Below are 17293 nucleotides of genomic sequence, written 5' to 3' on the forward strand. Positions count from 1 at the left end.
TGATCTAAGCCATCTGCTAATTGGTTTTGGAGACTGATCTCTCTGGGTCCACAGGGGTAAACAGTCAAGGCTGTGTAATTTGTCAGTTGGTGGTTATTCTTTGGGGAGGAAGTGGGCTTCCATTTGCTGATCATAACAGCAGTTACTTTCTATTGTAAAGCCTACAAACATCAGTATGTTGCAGACCTGCAAAAATGATCTCTCTAGACTCAAATGTCAATAGTCTAAGTCTACATAACTTTGCAAAGCAGTGTTCTACTGCTCCCTCTTATAATTGTTCTAAAATATTAAACATCTGCAACTACTAAAAACCACTATTATGTCTCAACCTGGAGCCCGATAAAAGACTTGTAGAAAAAAAACGGTGATGTCTGTGAGAGTCACAGTACTTTGATGTCATTCTTCGATAATGAAATACTGCCCCCGCTTGGTTTAACAGGGGAACAGGTTTTACTTTTACATCATTGAAGGTCAAACGAGTCATGCTGTACACGATAAAGACACAGCAGTTTTATTTTGTATGCTAATCACAACAAGGGAGATGTGCTGAGGCAGATGGTTATTGATGATCTTACACTATTAGCACCAACAGTAGTCTCTGGGCGGAGTTTTTCAAAAATGATCAATCTGGGTTTCGTCTACCGGATAGGAATAGAATAATTAGAATGGGTCCCAATTCAGAATGAATACAATGAGTCCCAGTTCAAGTAAATTATTTGTATAATGGGAGTCCACATTCAAGTAAATTATTTTTTTAATGGGAGTCCCCATTCAAGTAAATTATTTGTACATTCTATTCATTCTATTTCTATGCATGTACTCATAGCCGTAATCAAGATAGACAAAAAAAAAATGAATCCCTTTCCGCTCTAAAGTGTAAAAAAACACACATATAATGTTGTGAATACTAGGATCTGTTCTAGATTACAACAGTAGATGAAGTGTAGCCTACAATGAATTGAGGTCAGGTTTTTCTGTTTCTTTTGATCATTTTTGTTTTGTTCCCATGCAGCAGCTTCTCACAGTGATGCTTTCTTTTCATAGAACATGATAGTGCGTGTGTGTGTGTATGTGTGTGTGTGTGACAAAAGGGTTTGAACATCTAGTTAACAACATCCAAATATACCATTTCTATCCTGTTTCCAGACTTTGGAGGTGAACTATTTTCACGTGGCACCAATTTACAGTATATATTCTAGACTGCTGGTTTTTCTTTAGCTCCTCAAACCTCTGAAACGTTATAATTGAATGGAAGTCACAGTAATCTAGAAAGTTAAATACATATATATATATATATATATATATATATATATATATATATAGTTTCATTAGCTAGAATAAGATCAAGTTTAACTTTCTAGATATATATATATACAGTACCAGTCAAAAGTTTGGACTTTCTGTTATGGCGAGTGAATGAGGACCCAAAAGCGAACTAACTTAAACAGAGCTTCTTTAATAACAAAACATAGGTAGGCTCAGATAGACCGGCAGATTCCGACAGGACAGGACAAGGTTACAGCAAACATGACGATAGTCTGGCTCAGGCATGAAACACAAACAAACAAGAATCCGACAAGGACAGGAGCAGAAACAGAGGGAGATATAGGGACCTAATCAGAGGGAAAAAGGGAACAGGTGGGGAACGGGGTGAATGGGTAGTTAGGAGGAGACAGGGAACAGCTGGGGGAAAGAAGGGGAGAAAAGGTAACCTGACACGACCAGCAGAGGGAGACAGGGTGAAGGGAAAGGACAGAGACAAGACAACATGACAGTACCCCCCCACTCACCGAGCGCCTCCTGGCGCACTCGAGGAGGAAACCTGGCGGCAACGGAGGAAATCCTCGATCAGCGCACGGTCCAGCACGTCCCGAGAGGGAACCCAACTCCTCTCCTCAGGACCGTACCCCTCCCAATCGACAAGGTACTGGTGACCACGGCCCCGAGGACGCATGTCCAAAATCCTGCGGACCCTGTAGATGGGTGCGCCCTCGACAAGGATGGGGGGGGGGGGGGAAGACGAGCGGGGGCGCGAAGAACGGGCTTAATGCAGGAGACGTGGAAGACCGGGTGGACGCGACGAAGGTATCGCGGAAGAAGAAGTCGAACTGCGACAGGATTAATGACCCGAGAAATACGGAACGGACCAATGAACCGCGGGGTCAACTTGCGAGAAGCCGTCTTAAGGGGAAGGTTCTGAGTGGAGAGCCAAACTCTCTGACCGCGACAATATCTAGGACTCTTAGTTCTACGCTTATTAGCAGCCCTCACAGTCTGCGTCCTATAACGGCAAAGTGCAGACCTGACCCTCTTCCAGGTGCGCTCGCAACGTTGGACAAAAGCCTGAGCGGAGGGGACGCTGGACTCGGCGAACTGAGATGAGAACAGCGGAGGCTGGTACCCGAGGCTACTCTGAAAAGGAGATAGCCCGGTCGCAGACGAAGGAAGCGAGTTGTGGGCGTATTCTGCCCAGGGGAGCTGTTCTGACCAAGACGCAGGGTTGCGAAAAGAAAGACTGCGTAAGATGCGACCAATAGTCTGATTGGCCCGTTCTGCTTGACCGTTAGACTGGGGGTGAAAGCCGGAAGAGAGACTGACGGAAGCCCCAATCAAACGGCAAAACTCCCTCCAAAATTGAGACGTGAATTGCGGACCTCTGTCCGAAACGACGTCTGACGGAAGGCCATGAATTCTGAAAACATTCTCGATGATGATTTGTGCCGTCTCTTTAGCAGAAGGAAGCTTAGCAAGGGGAATGAAATGGGCCGCCTTAGAGAACCTATCGACAACCGTAAGAATAACAGTCTTCCCCGCTGACGAAGGCAGTCCGGTGACAAAATCTAAGGCGATGTGAGACCACGGTCGAGAGGGAATAGGAAGCGGCCTGAGACGGCCGGCAGGAGGAGAGTTACCGGACTTAGTCTGCGCGCAGACCGAACAAGCAGCCACGAAACGACGCGTGTCATGCTCCCGGGTGGGCCACCAAAAACGCTGGCGAATGGAAGCAAGCGTACCCCGAACGCCAGGGTGGCCGGCTAACTTGGCAGAGTGAGCCCACTGAAGAACGGCCAGACGAGTAGGAACGGGAACGAAAAGAAGGTTCCTAGGACAAGCGCGCGGCGACGGAGTGTGAGTGAGCGCTTGTTTTACCTGCCTCTCAATTCCCCAGACAGTCAACCCGACAACACGCCCCTCAGGGAGAATCCCCTCGGGGTCAGTGGAGGCTACTGAAGAACTGAAGAGACGAGACAAAGCATCAGGCTTGGTGTTCTTAGAGCCCGGACGATAAGAAATCACGAACTCGAAACGAGCGAAAAACAGCGCCCAACGCGCCTGACGCGCATTAAGTCGTTTGGCAGAACGGATGTACTCAAGGTTCCTATGGTCAGTCCAAACGACAAAAGGAACGGTCGCCCCCTCCAACCACTGTCGCCATTCGCCTAGGGCTAACCGGATGGCGAGCAGTTCGCGGTTACCCACATCATAGTTACGTTCCGACGGCGACAGGCGATGAGAAAAATACGCGCATGGGTGGACCTTGTCGTCAGAGAGGGAGCGCTGAGAAAGAATGGCTCCCACGCCCACCTCTGACGCGTCAACCTCGACAACGAACTGTCTAGAGACGTCAGGTGTAACAAGGATAGGAGCGGATGTAAAACGATTCTTGAGGAGATCAAAAGCTCCCTGGGCGGAAACGGACCACTTAAAGCACGTCTTGACAGAAGTAAGGGCTGTGAGAGGAGCGGCCACCTGACCGAAATTACGGATGAAACGACGATAGAAGTTCGCGAAGCCGAGAAAGCGCTGCAGCTCGACGCGTGACTTAGGGACGGGCCAATCAATGACAGCTTGGACTTTAGCGGGATCCATCTTAATGCCTTCAGCGGAAATAACAGAACCGAGAAATGTGACGGAGGAGGCATGAAAAGTGCACTTCTCAGCCTTCACAAAAAGACAATTCTCTAAAAGGCGCTGGAGGACACGTCGAACGTGCTGAACATGAATCTGGAGTGACGGTGAAAAAATCAGGATATCGTCAAGGTAAACGAAAACAAAGATGTTCAGCATGTCTCTCAGGACATCATTGACTAATGCCTGAAAGACAGCTGGAGCGTTAGCGAGGCCGAAAGGAAGAACCCGGTATTCAAAGTGCCCTAACGGAGTGTTAAACGCCGTCTTCCACTCGTCCCCCTCCCTGATGCGCACGAGATGGTAAGCGTTACGAAGGTCCAACTTAGTGAAAAACCTGGCTCCCTGCAGGATCTCGAAGGCTGAAGACATAAGAGGAAGCGGATAACGATTCTTAACTGTTATGTCATTCAGCCCTCGATAATCTATGCAGGGGCGCAGAGACCCGTCCTTCTTCTTGACAAAAAAAAACCCCGCTCCGGCGGGAGAGGAGGAGGGGACTATGGTACCGGCGTCAAGAGCTACAGACAAATAATCCTCGAGAGCCTTACGTTCGGGAGCCGACAGAGAGTATAGTCTACCCCGGGGGGGAGTGGTTCCCGGAAGGAGATCAATACTACAATCATACGACCGGTGTGGAGGAAGAGAGGTGGCCCTGGACCGACTGAACACCGTGCGCAGATCGTGATATTCCTCCGGCACCCCTATCAAATCACCAGGCTCCTCCTGTGAAGAAGAGACAGAGGAAACAGGAGGGATAGCAGACATTAAACATTTCACATGACAAGAGACGTTCCAGGAGAGGATAGAATTACTAGACCAATTAATGGAAGGATTATGACAAACTAGCCAGGGATGGCCCAAAACAACAGGTGTAAAAGGTGAACGAAAAATCAAAAAAGAAATGGTTTCGCTATGATTACCAGAAACAGTGAGGGTTAAAGGTAGCGTCTCACGCTGAATCCTGGGGAGAGGACTACCATCCAGGGCGAACAAGGCCGTGGACTCCCTTAACTGTCTGAGAGGAATGTCATGTTCCCGAGCCCAGGTCTCGTCCATAAAACAGCCCTCCGCCCCAGAGTCTATTAAGGCACTGCAGGAAGCTGACGAACCGGACCAGCGTAGATGGACCGACAAGGTAGTGCAGGATCTTGAAGGAGAGACAGGAGTAGTAGCGCTCACCAGTAGCCCTCCGCTTACTGATGAGCTCTGGCTTTTACTGGACATGAAGTGACAAAATGACCAGCAGAACCGCAATAGAGACAGAGGCGGTTGGTGATTCTCCGTTCCCTCTCCTTAGTCGAGATGCGGATACCTCCCAGCTGCATAGGCTCAGCTCCCGAGCCGGCAGAGGAAGATGGTAGTGATGCGGAGAGGGGGGCAACGGAGAACGCGAGCTCCTTTCCACGAGCTCGGTGACGCAGATCAACCCGTCGCTCAATGCGAATAGCGAGTTCAATCAGGGAATCCACGCTGGAAGGGACCTCCCGGGAGAGAATCTCATCCTTTACCTCTGCGCGGAGACCCTCCAGAAAACGAGCGAGCAAAGCCGGCTCGTTCCAGCCACTGGAGGCAGCAAGAGTGCGAAACTCAATAGAGTAGTCTGTTATGGATCGATTACCTTGACATAGGGAAGACAGGGCCCTGGAAGCCTCCTCCCCAAAAACAGATCGATCAAAAACCCGTATCATCTCCTCCTTAAAGTCCTGATACTGGTTAGTACACTCAGCCCTTGCCTCCCAGATTGCCGTGCCCCACTCACGAGCCCGTCCAATAAGGAGAGATATGACGTAGGCGACACGAGCAGTGCTCCTGGAGTAAGTGTTGGGCTGGAGAGAAAACACAATATCACACTGGGTGAGGAACGAGCGGCATTCAGTGGGCTCCCCAGAGTAACACGGCGGGTTATTGATTCTGGGCTCCGGAGATTCGAAAGCCCTGGAAGTGGCCGGTGGATCGAGGCGGAGATGGTGAACCTGTTCTGTGAGGTTGGAGACTTGGATGGCCAGGGTCTCAACGGCATGTCGAGCAGCAGACACTTCCTGCTCGTGTCTGCCTAGCATCGCTCCCTGGATCCCGACGGCTGAGTGGAGAGGATCCGAAGTCGCTGGGTCCATTCTTGGTCGGATTCTTCTGTTATGGCGAGTGAATGAGGACCCAAAAGCGAACTAACTTAAACAGAGCTTCTTTAATAACAAAACATAGGTAGGCTCAGATAGACCGGCAGATTCCGACAGGACAGGACAAGGTTACAGCAAACATGACGATAGTCTGGCTCAGGCATGAAACACAAACAAACAAGAATCCGACAAGGACAGGAGCAGAAACAGAGGGAGATATAGGGACCTAATCAGAGGGAAAAAGGGAACAGGTGGGGAACGGGGTGAATGGGTAGTTAGGAGGAGACAGGGAACAGCTGGGGGAAAGAAGGGGAGAAAAGGTAACCTGACACGACCAGCAGAGGGAGACAGGGTGAAGGGAAAGGACAGAGACAAGACAACATGACACTTTCCAGGGGTTTTCTTTATTTTTACTATTTTCTACATTGTAGAATAATAGTGAAGACATCAAAACTATGAAATCATGTAGTAACCAAAAGAGTGTTATACAAATCAAAATATATTTTATATTTGAGATTCTTCAAAGGAGCCACCCTTTGCCTTGATGACAGCTTTGCACACTCTTGGCACCTGGAATGCATTTCAATTAACAGGTGTGCCTTGTTATAAGCTAATTTTGAGCCAATCAGTTGTGTTGTTCCGCTAGCGGAACCCCTCGCCAACAGCCAATGAAATTGCAGGGCGCCAAATACAAATCAACAGAAATCTCATAAATCAAATTTCTCAAATATACAAGTATTAGTCACCATTTTAAAGATAAAATTCTTGTTAATCCAACCACAGTGTCTGATTTAAAAAATGCTTTACAGCAAAAGCTCCACAAACAATTATGTTAGGTCACCACCAAGTCACAGAAAAACCCAGCCATTTTTCCAGCCAAAGAGAGGAGTCACAAAAAGCATAAATAGAGATAATATTAATCACTAACCTTTGATGATCTTCATCAGATGGCACTCATAGGACTTCATGTTACACAATACATGTATGTTTTGTTCGATAAAGTTAATATTTATATCCAAAAATCTCATTTTACATTGGTGTGTTATGTTCAGCAGTTCCAAAACATCAGATTAAAAAAAAAACGTCACGGAAAAAAGCATACCATGCAATAATCTGAGTAGCTCAGAGCCCAAACCAGCCAAAATAAATATCCGCCATGTTGCGCAGGATATTATAAATATTCACTTACATTTGATGATCTTCATCAGAATGCACTCCCAGGAATCCCAGTTCCATAATAAATGTTTGATTTGTTCGATAAAGTTCATAATTTTTTTCCATATACCTCCTTTTGTTAGGGCGTTTGGTAAACAAATCTAAACGCGCGTGCAACTTCCAGCGGAAAGGTCTGACAAAAATTCCAAACAGTTAGATTACTGGTCGTAGAAACATATCAAACGTTGTATAGAATCAATCTTTAGGATGTTTTAATCATAAATGTTCAATAATGTTCCAACCAGAGAATTCCATTGTCTGTAGAAAAGCCATGGAATGAGAGCTAACTCTCTCGTGAGAGACTGACTGCTTTCTGACTGCCTTTTATTAGAGGTTTCGATCAAGGCCTGATTCATGCAGTCTCCTCTGAACAGTTGATGTTGAGATGTGGCTGTAACTTGAACTCTGTGAAGCATTTATTTGGGCTGCCTTCTGAGGTCCTGTTAACTTTAATGAATTTATCCTCTGCAGCAGATGTAACTCTGAGTCATCCTTTCCTGTGATGGTCCTCCTGAAAGCCATTTTCACCATAACGCTTGATGGTTTTTGTGATTGCACTTGAAGAAACTTTCAAAGTTCTTGAAATTTTATGGACTGACTGACCTTCATGTCTTAAAACATCTTTGGGATAGGGGGCAGCATTTTCACTTTTGAATGAAAAGCGTGCCCAGAGTAAACTGCCTCCTACTCAGTCCCAGATGCTAATATATGTATATTATTAGTAGATTTGTATAGAAAACACTCTAAATTTCTAAAACTGTTTGAATGATGTATGTGAGTATAACATAACTCATATGGCAGGTGAAAACCTGAGACAAATCCAACCAGGAAGTGTGAAATCTGAGGGTTGTAGTTTTTCAAAGCTTGGCCTATCGAATACACAGTGTCTATGGGTCAAATTGCACTTCCTAAGGCTTCCACTAGATGTCAACCGTCTTTAGAAACTTGATTCAGGCTTCTACTATAAAGGAGGGGGAATGAGGGCTGTTTGAGTCAGTGGTCTGGCAGATTGTCACAGGCTGAGTGGTCTCAGTCTGACTGGTGGAAATCTGTCCTTTGGTCTGATGAGTCCGAATTTGAGATTTTTTGTTCCAACTGCGGTGTTTTTGTGAGATGTAGAGTAGGTGAACGGATGATATCCTCATGTGTGGTTCCCACCGTGAAGCATGGAGGAGGAGGTGTGATGGTGTGGGGGTGCTTTGCTGGTGACACCGTCTGTGATGTATTTAGAATTCAAGGCACACTTAACCAGCATGGCTACCACAGCATTCTGCAGCGATACGCCATCCCATCTGGTTTGCAGTTAGTGGGACTATCATTTGTTTTTTAACAGGACAATGACCCAAAACACAGCTCCAGGCTGAGGAGGGGCTATTTGACCAAGGCGAGTGATGGAGTGCTGCCTCCACAATCACCCAACCTCAACCCAATTGAGATGGTTTGGGATGAGTTGGACCACAGAGTGAAGGAAAAACAGCCAGCAAGTGCTCAGCATATGTGGGAACTCCTTCAAGAATGTTGGAAAAGCGTTCCTCATGAAGCTGGTTGAGAGAATGCCAATAGTGTGCAAACCTGTCATCATGGTAAAGGTTGGCTAAATTGAAGAATCTAAAATATATTTATATTTGTTTAACACTTTTTTGGTTATTACATGATTCGATATGTGTTTTTCCTAGTTTTGATGTCTGCACAATTATTCTACAATGTAGAAAATAGTAAAAATAAAGAAAAATCCTTGAATGAGTGGGTGTGTCCAAACTTTTGACTGCTACTGTATATATATATATATATATATATATATATATATATATATATATATATATATATATATATATATATATATATATATATTCTCAGTCGGTTTTGTCTGTTGCAAAACGTTTTGCAAAGGAAACCTTTTACTGTTTACTCTATGAACCAAACGGAACCAAACGTGGAGGGACCTACCTGAATTTGCCCAATAGAAACTATATTTTTTGTTGGAAAACGTTTTACGTTTGGAGTAAACGGTTTCTGTTGCAAAACGTTTTGCAACAGACAAAACGTTTTACAACGGAACCCGACTAACCCCAGCCGTCTGCCCTAATGGCACTGCAGCACTTTGCAGGCTCCTGTGAGTTTGGCTTAATCACTTGTAAGACTTGATTTAGTGTGTGTTAATAAACATTAGTCTGTCTCTCTCCTCGCCAGTGATTAGTGGTTTATGTGCTCTGCTCTCCCGTCCCCAGGCTGAAGACGCAGTCCTGAAGATTGATGGAGGGCCATGCTATTCAAACAGCAGGCGTTGCTGAGACAGAAGCTCTTCTTGTTGGGCAGCCTTGCTATTGGGAGTCTCCTCTATCTAGTGGCCAGGGTTGGGAGCTTGGATAGGTACGTTGTTTGCTGAAAGCAATGCCTGTTGAATGTCAAGTATAGAATGATTTTAGTTTATATAAATAATCTAATATTTTTTTCAAATATCAAAATCTTGATCATATATGATTAGATTATGATAAGACTTCATTGTATTTAACAATGTGTTTAAAGTTCATTCAAAAATGCTCTAAAGTTTATTGATGAAATTATTATATAGAACTAAATGTCTCTTTCTGTGTTTTCCCCTCCTCCAGGCTGCAGCCTATTTGCCCCATAGAGAGCCGACTGGGCCCTCCTCACCTGCCGGAGCAGATCCCTCTCCGGACCCTGCAGTATAAGCGTGGTCTGCTCCACGAGATCCGCAAGGGCAATGCCACCAAAGAGCAGATCCGCCTGCACAACCTGGTGCAGCAACTGCCACGGGCCATCATCATCGGAGTGCGCAAGGGGGGCACGCGCGCCCTGCTGGAGATGCTCAACCTGCACCCAGCTGTGGTCAAGGCCTCGCAGGAGATCCACTTCTTTGACAACGAACAGAACTACGCCCGGGGCATCGACTGGTACCGGGAGAAGATGCCCTTCTCCTTCCTCCACCAGATCACCATTGAGAAGAGCCCCGCCTACTTCATCACAGAGGAGGTCCCCGAACGCATCTTCAAGATGAACTCCTCCATCAAGCTGTTGATTATTGTGCGTGAGCCCACCACCAGAGCTGTGTCCGACTACACACAGGTGCTGGAGGGCAAGGAGCGTAAGAATAAGACCTACCACAAGTTTGAGAAGCTGGCCATCGACGGCAACACGTGTGAGGTGAACACAAAGTATAAGGCGGTACGGACCAGCATTTACACCAAGCACTTGGAGCGCTGGCTGAAGTTCTTCCCCGTGGAACATTTTCACATTGTGGACGGCGACCGTCTGATCACAGACCCGCTGCCTGAGCTGCAGCTCGTCGAGCGCTTCCTCAACCTCCCCTCCAGGATCAGCCGGTATAACCTGTATTTCAATGCCACCAGGGGATTCTACTGCCTGCGATTTAACAATGTCTTCAACAAGTGCCTGGCAGGCAGCAAGGGGCGCATCCACCCTGAGGTGGACCCCTCAGTAGTGGCCAAACTGAGGAAGTTCTTCCACCCCTTCAATCAGAAGTTTTATCAGATTACTGGGAGGACGTTCAACTGGCCCTGAGAAACTAAGGGAAGGTCTAGGCCTAGCCTATTTGAACTTCTTAACTGAAGTTGTTCTGTTGGCATTTTCAAGATGTCAACCACAACAATATTAAAGGACATTAAAAGCACTTTGATTGAATTTAATACGTCGAGGAGAGTGGGGTAAGTCGAGCCGAAGGGTTAGTTGAGCTATTCCTTGTTTCTAGGAAACCATACACAAAATGTACCATGTGACCAAATATTAAGGAAGAGGTCGTCATTTCATGGAGTCTATGAAGAAAAAAACACATGGACAAATTGGTAAGCAAGTTAGGGCAAATGAATGTATTGTGTTATAGGTTTCATGCGGCTTGTAACTAAACCAAGGTGGATTGTTTTGTATATCAGTTGGGGTCTCTATAAGCTATAATATGAGGTCCTAAACCTAGCATGAAAGCGCATCCTTGTACCTATGTGGGCTAATATAGTAAAAATGTTTGCCTTGGGGTAAGTTGAGCCAATGGCCACCATAACCCATACAGATTATGATTACATATAGTCAGGTTTATGCATAATATGCATAGTATTTTTGCAATGTGTCATGCATATGAACTCAATATACTGCATTTGTATTGTTATAGAGCAGACCTAATCATTCCCTGTGTATACAAATGTAAAACATGCAGGGATCTAGCCCTTCTTTAGGTTCTTGAGAGAGTAGCCAAGGAAGTGAGAGAAGGGAAAAAGTCCATTCCAGAAGCACCAAGGGATGAAAAAATGTACTAAATGACGCTGAGGTACATTGACAAAAATGAAAACAAACATGTACCTGTGTGAAAGAGAGGCTGTGACAGAGTAGCAGAGACACACAAGGTCTTATCTGATGACATGGAGTCTGAGCTGTATAAAGAGAGGCTGTGATAGAGTAGCAGAGACACACAAGGTCTTATCTGATGACATGGAGTCTGAGCTGTATAAAGAGAGGCTGTGATAGAGTAGCAGAGACACACAAGGTCTTATCTGATGACATGGAGTCTGAGCTTGCTAAACATATCCAGAATATCGCAGACCAGCTTCATGGGCTTAGTAGCCTCAAATGCAGTGAACTTGCCTACGAATTGGCACATCGAAACAATATCACTGTCCCAGACAACTTGTCAAGAAATGCAAGGGTAAGTCATATTTAACATATCCATCTATATCTGAATATAGGCATACATTTGAAATGTACAGTACAATATACCTCACCCCCATTCCATGAATTAAACTTTGACCACCATCACCCACTGTCACAGGGCACCTACACCGACTTACCCCAAGGTGGCTCAACTTTTTGCCCATGCTCAATTTACTCTGGGATAAGTTGTGCAAAGAGACCAATTTTGTTTTTGACAAACTATGTTTTTAAAACTGTTATGCTTACATGAATTATGATTATTTCCAGGGATACACAACATCCTGAAATATATGTAGATATCTTTGTTAAAAAGAATACAATATTGCCGTAGTGAGGCTGAATGTAAAAATGGCTCAACATACCCCACTCTCCCCTGTGAGAATGACAATGTGACCAAAATCTGTAATGGAATCAATGTATGTTTGTTTCTTAATATGTAAGGGGGCATAAGAGGATAAAAGGTTTGTGAGTTGTGTGATTACAAAACAATTCAGTTTAATGCACCTGATCTTTCTTCATAATAATTCACCTGTCTGACACTTGTGCCCATTATAAACTCCGCATTTTGCCATCATCTCAGCCAATATTGAATGAAGGGTATACTACAATGAGCGATAAACATGAGATTATGTTAAGTGAACATGTGGATTTTAAAAGACAAATTGTCAGTCAACAACACACACATTTAACATATTTAAAGGCTGTATCATGAAGCTATATATGTGGCAATGTTTCATATAAAAACAACCTTGACAAAGACGTAGGCTTACATGTTCTTGCAGTTCTAAGTGTGATAGTCTTGCATTTATTACAGTCCTCTCATTTTGGTTTCGCTTTTCTCCTGCATGTGTATTGAACATACAATTGACAAAGCATGGGCTCTCTAATGTAGTTTTGTGTTATTTCATTTCTTCCAGTATCATTCTTTAAACATGTGCTACTTTTATTTGTTTCTATGTTGTTTTTAGGTAGTTTAATTTTTCTCAAACTACCATGACGTACTTGTATCCGTAACATAACCCAGAAATCTGTAGAAGGGTAGGAGATTCTCATGAGGGAATGGGAACATCGATTTCTCATAAAATTCTGACTCCGATGACGTCCTCATACATCAAGCATTTAAATGTTGAATAAGAGATTTAAGAGGTAACTTTGTTCTCGTTCTTTTTCTCCAGTATTAATAACATGTTTGTCATTCCCCTTGGTGAAAAGCCACAGTAAAAAAGTAATTTGTTAGTTACTGTCAAACCATCTAATGCTTATTCTACTACAATTAACATATTTGTCTTATGTGCAAATAGCCATCCTGTATCATAAGTGTGTTGTTCTGTATCAAAAAATTATTGAATTAAAATGACATTTAAACACGTGTCAGCTGAGTCATTCATTATTTCTGTTTTGTCTCGTAATCTATTGTGTGGTTCAAAGACTGAGACTCTTCCTTGATCAAATCAAATTTATTTATATAGCCCTTCTTACATCAGCTGATATATCAAAGTGCTGTACAGAAACCCAGCCTAAAACCACAAACAGCAAGCAATGCAGGTGTAGAAGCACGGTGGCTAGGAAAAACTCCCTAGAAAGGCCAAAACCTAGGAAGAAACCTAGAGAGGAACCAGGCTATGAGGGGTGGCCAGTCCTCTTCTGGCTGTGCCGGGTGGAGATTATAACAGTACATGGCCAAGATGTTCAAATGTTCATAAATGACCAGCATGGTCGAATAATAATAATCACAGTAGTTGTCGAGGGTGCAACAAGTCAGCACCTCAGGAGTAAATGTCAGTTGGCTTTTCATAGCCAATCATTAAGAGTATCTCTACCACTCCTGCTGTCTCTAGAGAGTTGAAAAGAGCAGGTCTGGGACAGGTAGCACGTCCGGTGAACAGGTCAGGGTTCCATAGCCGCAGGCAGAACAGTTGAAACTGGAGCAGCAGCACGGCCAGGTGGAATGGGGACAACAAGGAGTCATCATGCCAGGTAGTCCTGAGGCATGGTCCTAGGGCTCAGGTCCTCCGAGAGAGAGAAAGAAAGAAAGAAAGAAAGAAAGAAAGAAAGAAAGAAAGAAAGAAAGAAAGAAAGAAAGAAAGAAAGAATGAGAGAATTAGAGAGAGCATACTTAAATTCACACAGGACACCGGATAAGACAGGAGAAATACTCCAGATATAACAGTCTGACCCTAGCCCCCCGACACATAAACTACTGCAGCATAAATACTGGAGGCTGAGACAGAAGGGGTCAGGAGACATTGTGGCCCCATCCGATGATACCCCCGGACAGGGCCAAACAGGCTGGATATAACCCCACCCACCTTGCCAAAGCACAGCCCCCACACTACTAGAGGGATATCTTCAACCACCAACTTACCATCCTAAGACAAGGCCGAGTATAGCCCACAAAGATCTCTGCCACGGCACAACCCAAGTGGGGGCGCCAATCCCATTTCATTAATAATCACTGGGTCATTGTATTGAGTCTGTCATTTCAATTAAATTAGAACTAGAAACTCCTGGTACCTTCATTAATTGCCCACATCTCAGCAAATACATAATTCCACATATACAGGGGGGCAAAAAAGTATTTAGTCAGCCACCAATTGTGCAAGTTCTCCCACTTAAAAAGATGAGAGGCCTGTAATTTTCATCATAGATACACTTCAACTATGACAGACAAAATGAGAAAAGAAAATCCAGAAAATCACATTGGAGGATTATTAATGAATTTATTTGCAAATTATCTTGGAAAATAAGTATTTGGTCAATAACAAAAGTTTATCTCAATACTTTGTTATATACCCTTTGTTGGCAATGACAGAGGTCAAACGTTTTCTGTAAGTCTTCACTGAACACTTTTATTTTATCTTAAATAAAATGTTAAATTTATCTTAATATAAACATAAATAAAATATAATTAGTCTCAAATAAATAATGAAACATGCTCAATTTGGTTTAAATAATGCAAAAACACAGTGTTGGAGAAGAAAGTAAAAGTGCAATATGTGCCATGTAAAAAAGCTAATGTTTAAGGCCCTTGCTCAGAACATGAGAACATATGAAAGCTGGTGGTTCAATATTCCCAGTCCTTCAATATTCCCAGTTAAGAAGTTTTAGGTTGTAATTATTATAGGAATTATGACGTGTCGTCTATTTCTCTCTATACCATTTGTATTTGACTATTGGGTGTTCTAATAGGCACTTTAGTATTGCCAGCCTTATCTCAGGAGTTGACAGGCTTGAAATCATAAACAGCGCTGTGAAGCAAGCATTGCAAAGAGCTGCTGGCAAACGCAGTAAAGTTTGAATGAATGCTTACGAGCCTGCTGCCACCTACCACTGCTCAGTCAGACTGCTCTATCAAATCATAGACTTAATTATAATATAATAAACACAGAAATACAAGCCATTGGTCATTAATATGGTCAAATCCGGAAACTATAGTTTATTCTTTCAGTGAAATAAATCATCGTTCCATATTTCATCGAACGGGCAGCAACCCTAAGTCTAAATATTGCTGTTAAATTACAACCTTCAATGTTATGTCATAATTATTTAAAATTCTGGCAAATTAGTTCACAACGAGCCAGGCGGCCCAAACTGTTGCATATACCCTGACTCTGCGTGCAATGAACGCAAAAGAAGTGACACAATTTCCCTAGTTAATATTGCCTGCTAACATGAATTTATTTTAGCTAAATATGCAGGTTTAAAAAATATACTTCTGTGTATTAATTTTAAGAACGGCATTGATGTATATGGTTAGGTACATTGGTGCAACGATTTTGCATTTTTCGCGAATGCTAGCAACTGACCTTGGCTCCTTGCTGCACTCGCGTAACAGGTGGTGAGCCTGCCATGCAGTTTCCTCGTGGAATGCAATGTAATCGGCCATAATCAGCGTCCAAAAATGCAGATTACCGATTGTTATGAAAACTTTAAATCGGCCCTAATTAATCGGCCATGCCGGTCTACCTCTAGAGTTGTTCACCCTTTTCAAAATACCCCATATCCCTGCCTCTTTAAGGTGCTTTCCTCATTTCAGTGCCTAGACCTGTATCCTGGAAGGAAATTTTCAGGCCACTGAGACCGGTGTACTTTCATGGTTTACTTAATACAATTGAAAAAGAAAAAGAGAGCCTCACACCCTAGGAGCTCAGATGCAATAATTGTATAAGTACAGTTTCTACAAACAAGCTGTATAATGGGGTATAATGACAAACACAGCGGGTCACTAATTTATATACTTTTAAAGGATTTACTTAATACCAGGATTTACTTAATACCAGCTGACTAAGCAGAATGTCATTGTTCCACCAAGTGTGTGAGGACATTAGAGCAGTCCCCGACCCCCAAAAATATTGGTCCACCGAAAGTTGTCTGTTCTTTTGACCAATTGATCGGTCAACATTTCTTTATGTGTATTTTTCCATATATAGACATACCCTATGTGTTTTAATAAAATCAACTATACGCATTGAGCTTACGGTTTGATGAAATAAGACAAATGCCTCAAGAGGGCGCCAGAGGTCTAGAAGACCAGAAGAAAAACCTTCAACTTTACCCAACTATTCTCCTCCCGCTCCTGCTGGCTTTTGCAGATTATGCCATTACTCTCGTGAAGTTGCCGGTAATAGGCTACATGAGGAGTTGGCCACCTTTGTCATGTGAAATGACAATTTATCTTACCATTTCTAACGATGTGCATGTCAGTTATGGTTTTCATATTCACATCTTCATTTAATTTAATAATGTCTTCATATCTCAATCATTGTCATGTGGTGTTTGAAAATTCTATCTAAATCAAAAATGATACAAACCTTAAAAGTGGCTTCTATTGCCCACTATGTTAAAATATCCTACATAAAGCCAACAAATGAAAACATTGCAGCCGCAAGGTAGAAATAGAACCTATTTCAGTCTAAGTCAAGCACTGATAAGAAGTAATCAGGTAGGCCTATTTTATGACGTTTCCACTGGATCAGAGCATAACATTTTCCCCTTTCAGGCAGAGTGGTTATGGAGAAGGAGAGAGCTGGAACAATTTTTCAAATACATTGAGGAACTATTGTAACTCTTAATGGATGTAAATACAGACTTTGTTTGCTTGAAGTTTGAGGTGAAGAAAACCTTACTTTGAGAAGCTCTACATGTCATTAATTGGGGTGTGTTAAGCCAATCAGAAATACTATCAGCTATCAATACTATGGGCACATTTATAGGCCTACATTTACAGGCAGGCCAGGTAGCCTATAACAGGCAGGCCAGGAAGGCCTACTTCTCTGTGTGCAACATTGACAGGAGTTCTCCAAAAAAAAGACAATGACTAAATTGACTAACTAGTAAATGGAATTAAATAAACCAAAACTTGTTCCTCA

General features: G+C 43.4%; 1 protein-coding gene across 1 annotated transcript in view; it reads left to right on the plus strand.

Moving 5' to 3' along the window:
• The window catches only part of LOC110529519 (heparan sulfate glucosamine 3-O-sulfotransferase 5), a 92751-nt gene extending 79458 nt beyond the window's left edge, over positions 1-13293 (plus strand). Inside the window, exons 2-3 of the mRNA XM_021611763.3 lie at positions 9473-9614; positions 9854-13293. Of these exons, the coding sequence (XP_021467438.1) occupies positions 9508-9614; positions 9854-10787 (1041 nt within the window). The 5' untranslated portion in view covers positions 9473-9507 and the 3' untranslated portion in view covers positions 10788-13293. The remainder of the gene's footprint in view (positions 1-9472; positions 9615-9853) is intronic.
• The last annotated feature ends 4000 nt before the right edge of the window (positions 13294-17293 follow it).

The sequence above is a fragment of the Oncorhynchus mykiss genome, chromosome 8 (genome assembly GCF_057628025.1).
Source record: "Oncorhynchus mykiss isolate SJ-2025 chromosome 8, ASM5762802v1, whole genome shotgun sequence".
NCBI classification, from domain to species: domain Eukaryota; kingdom Metazoa; phylum Chordata; class Actinopteri; order Salmoniformes; family Salmonidae; genus Oncorhynchus; species Oncorhynchus mykiss.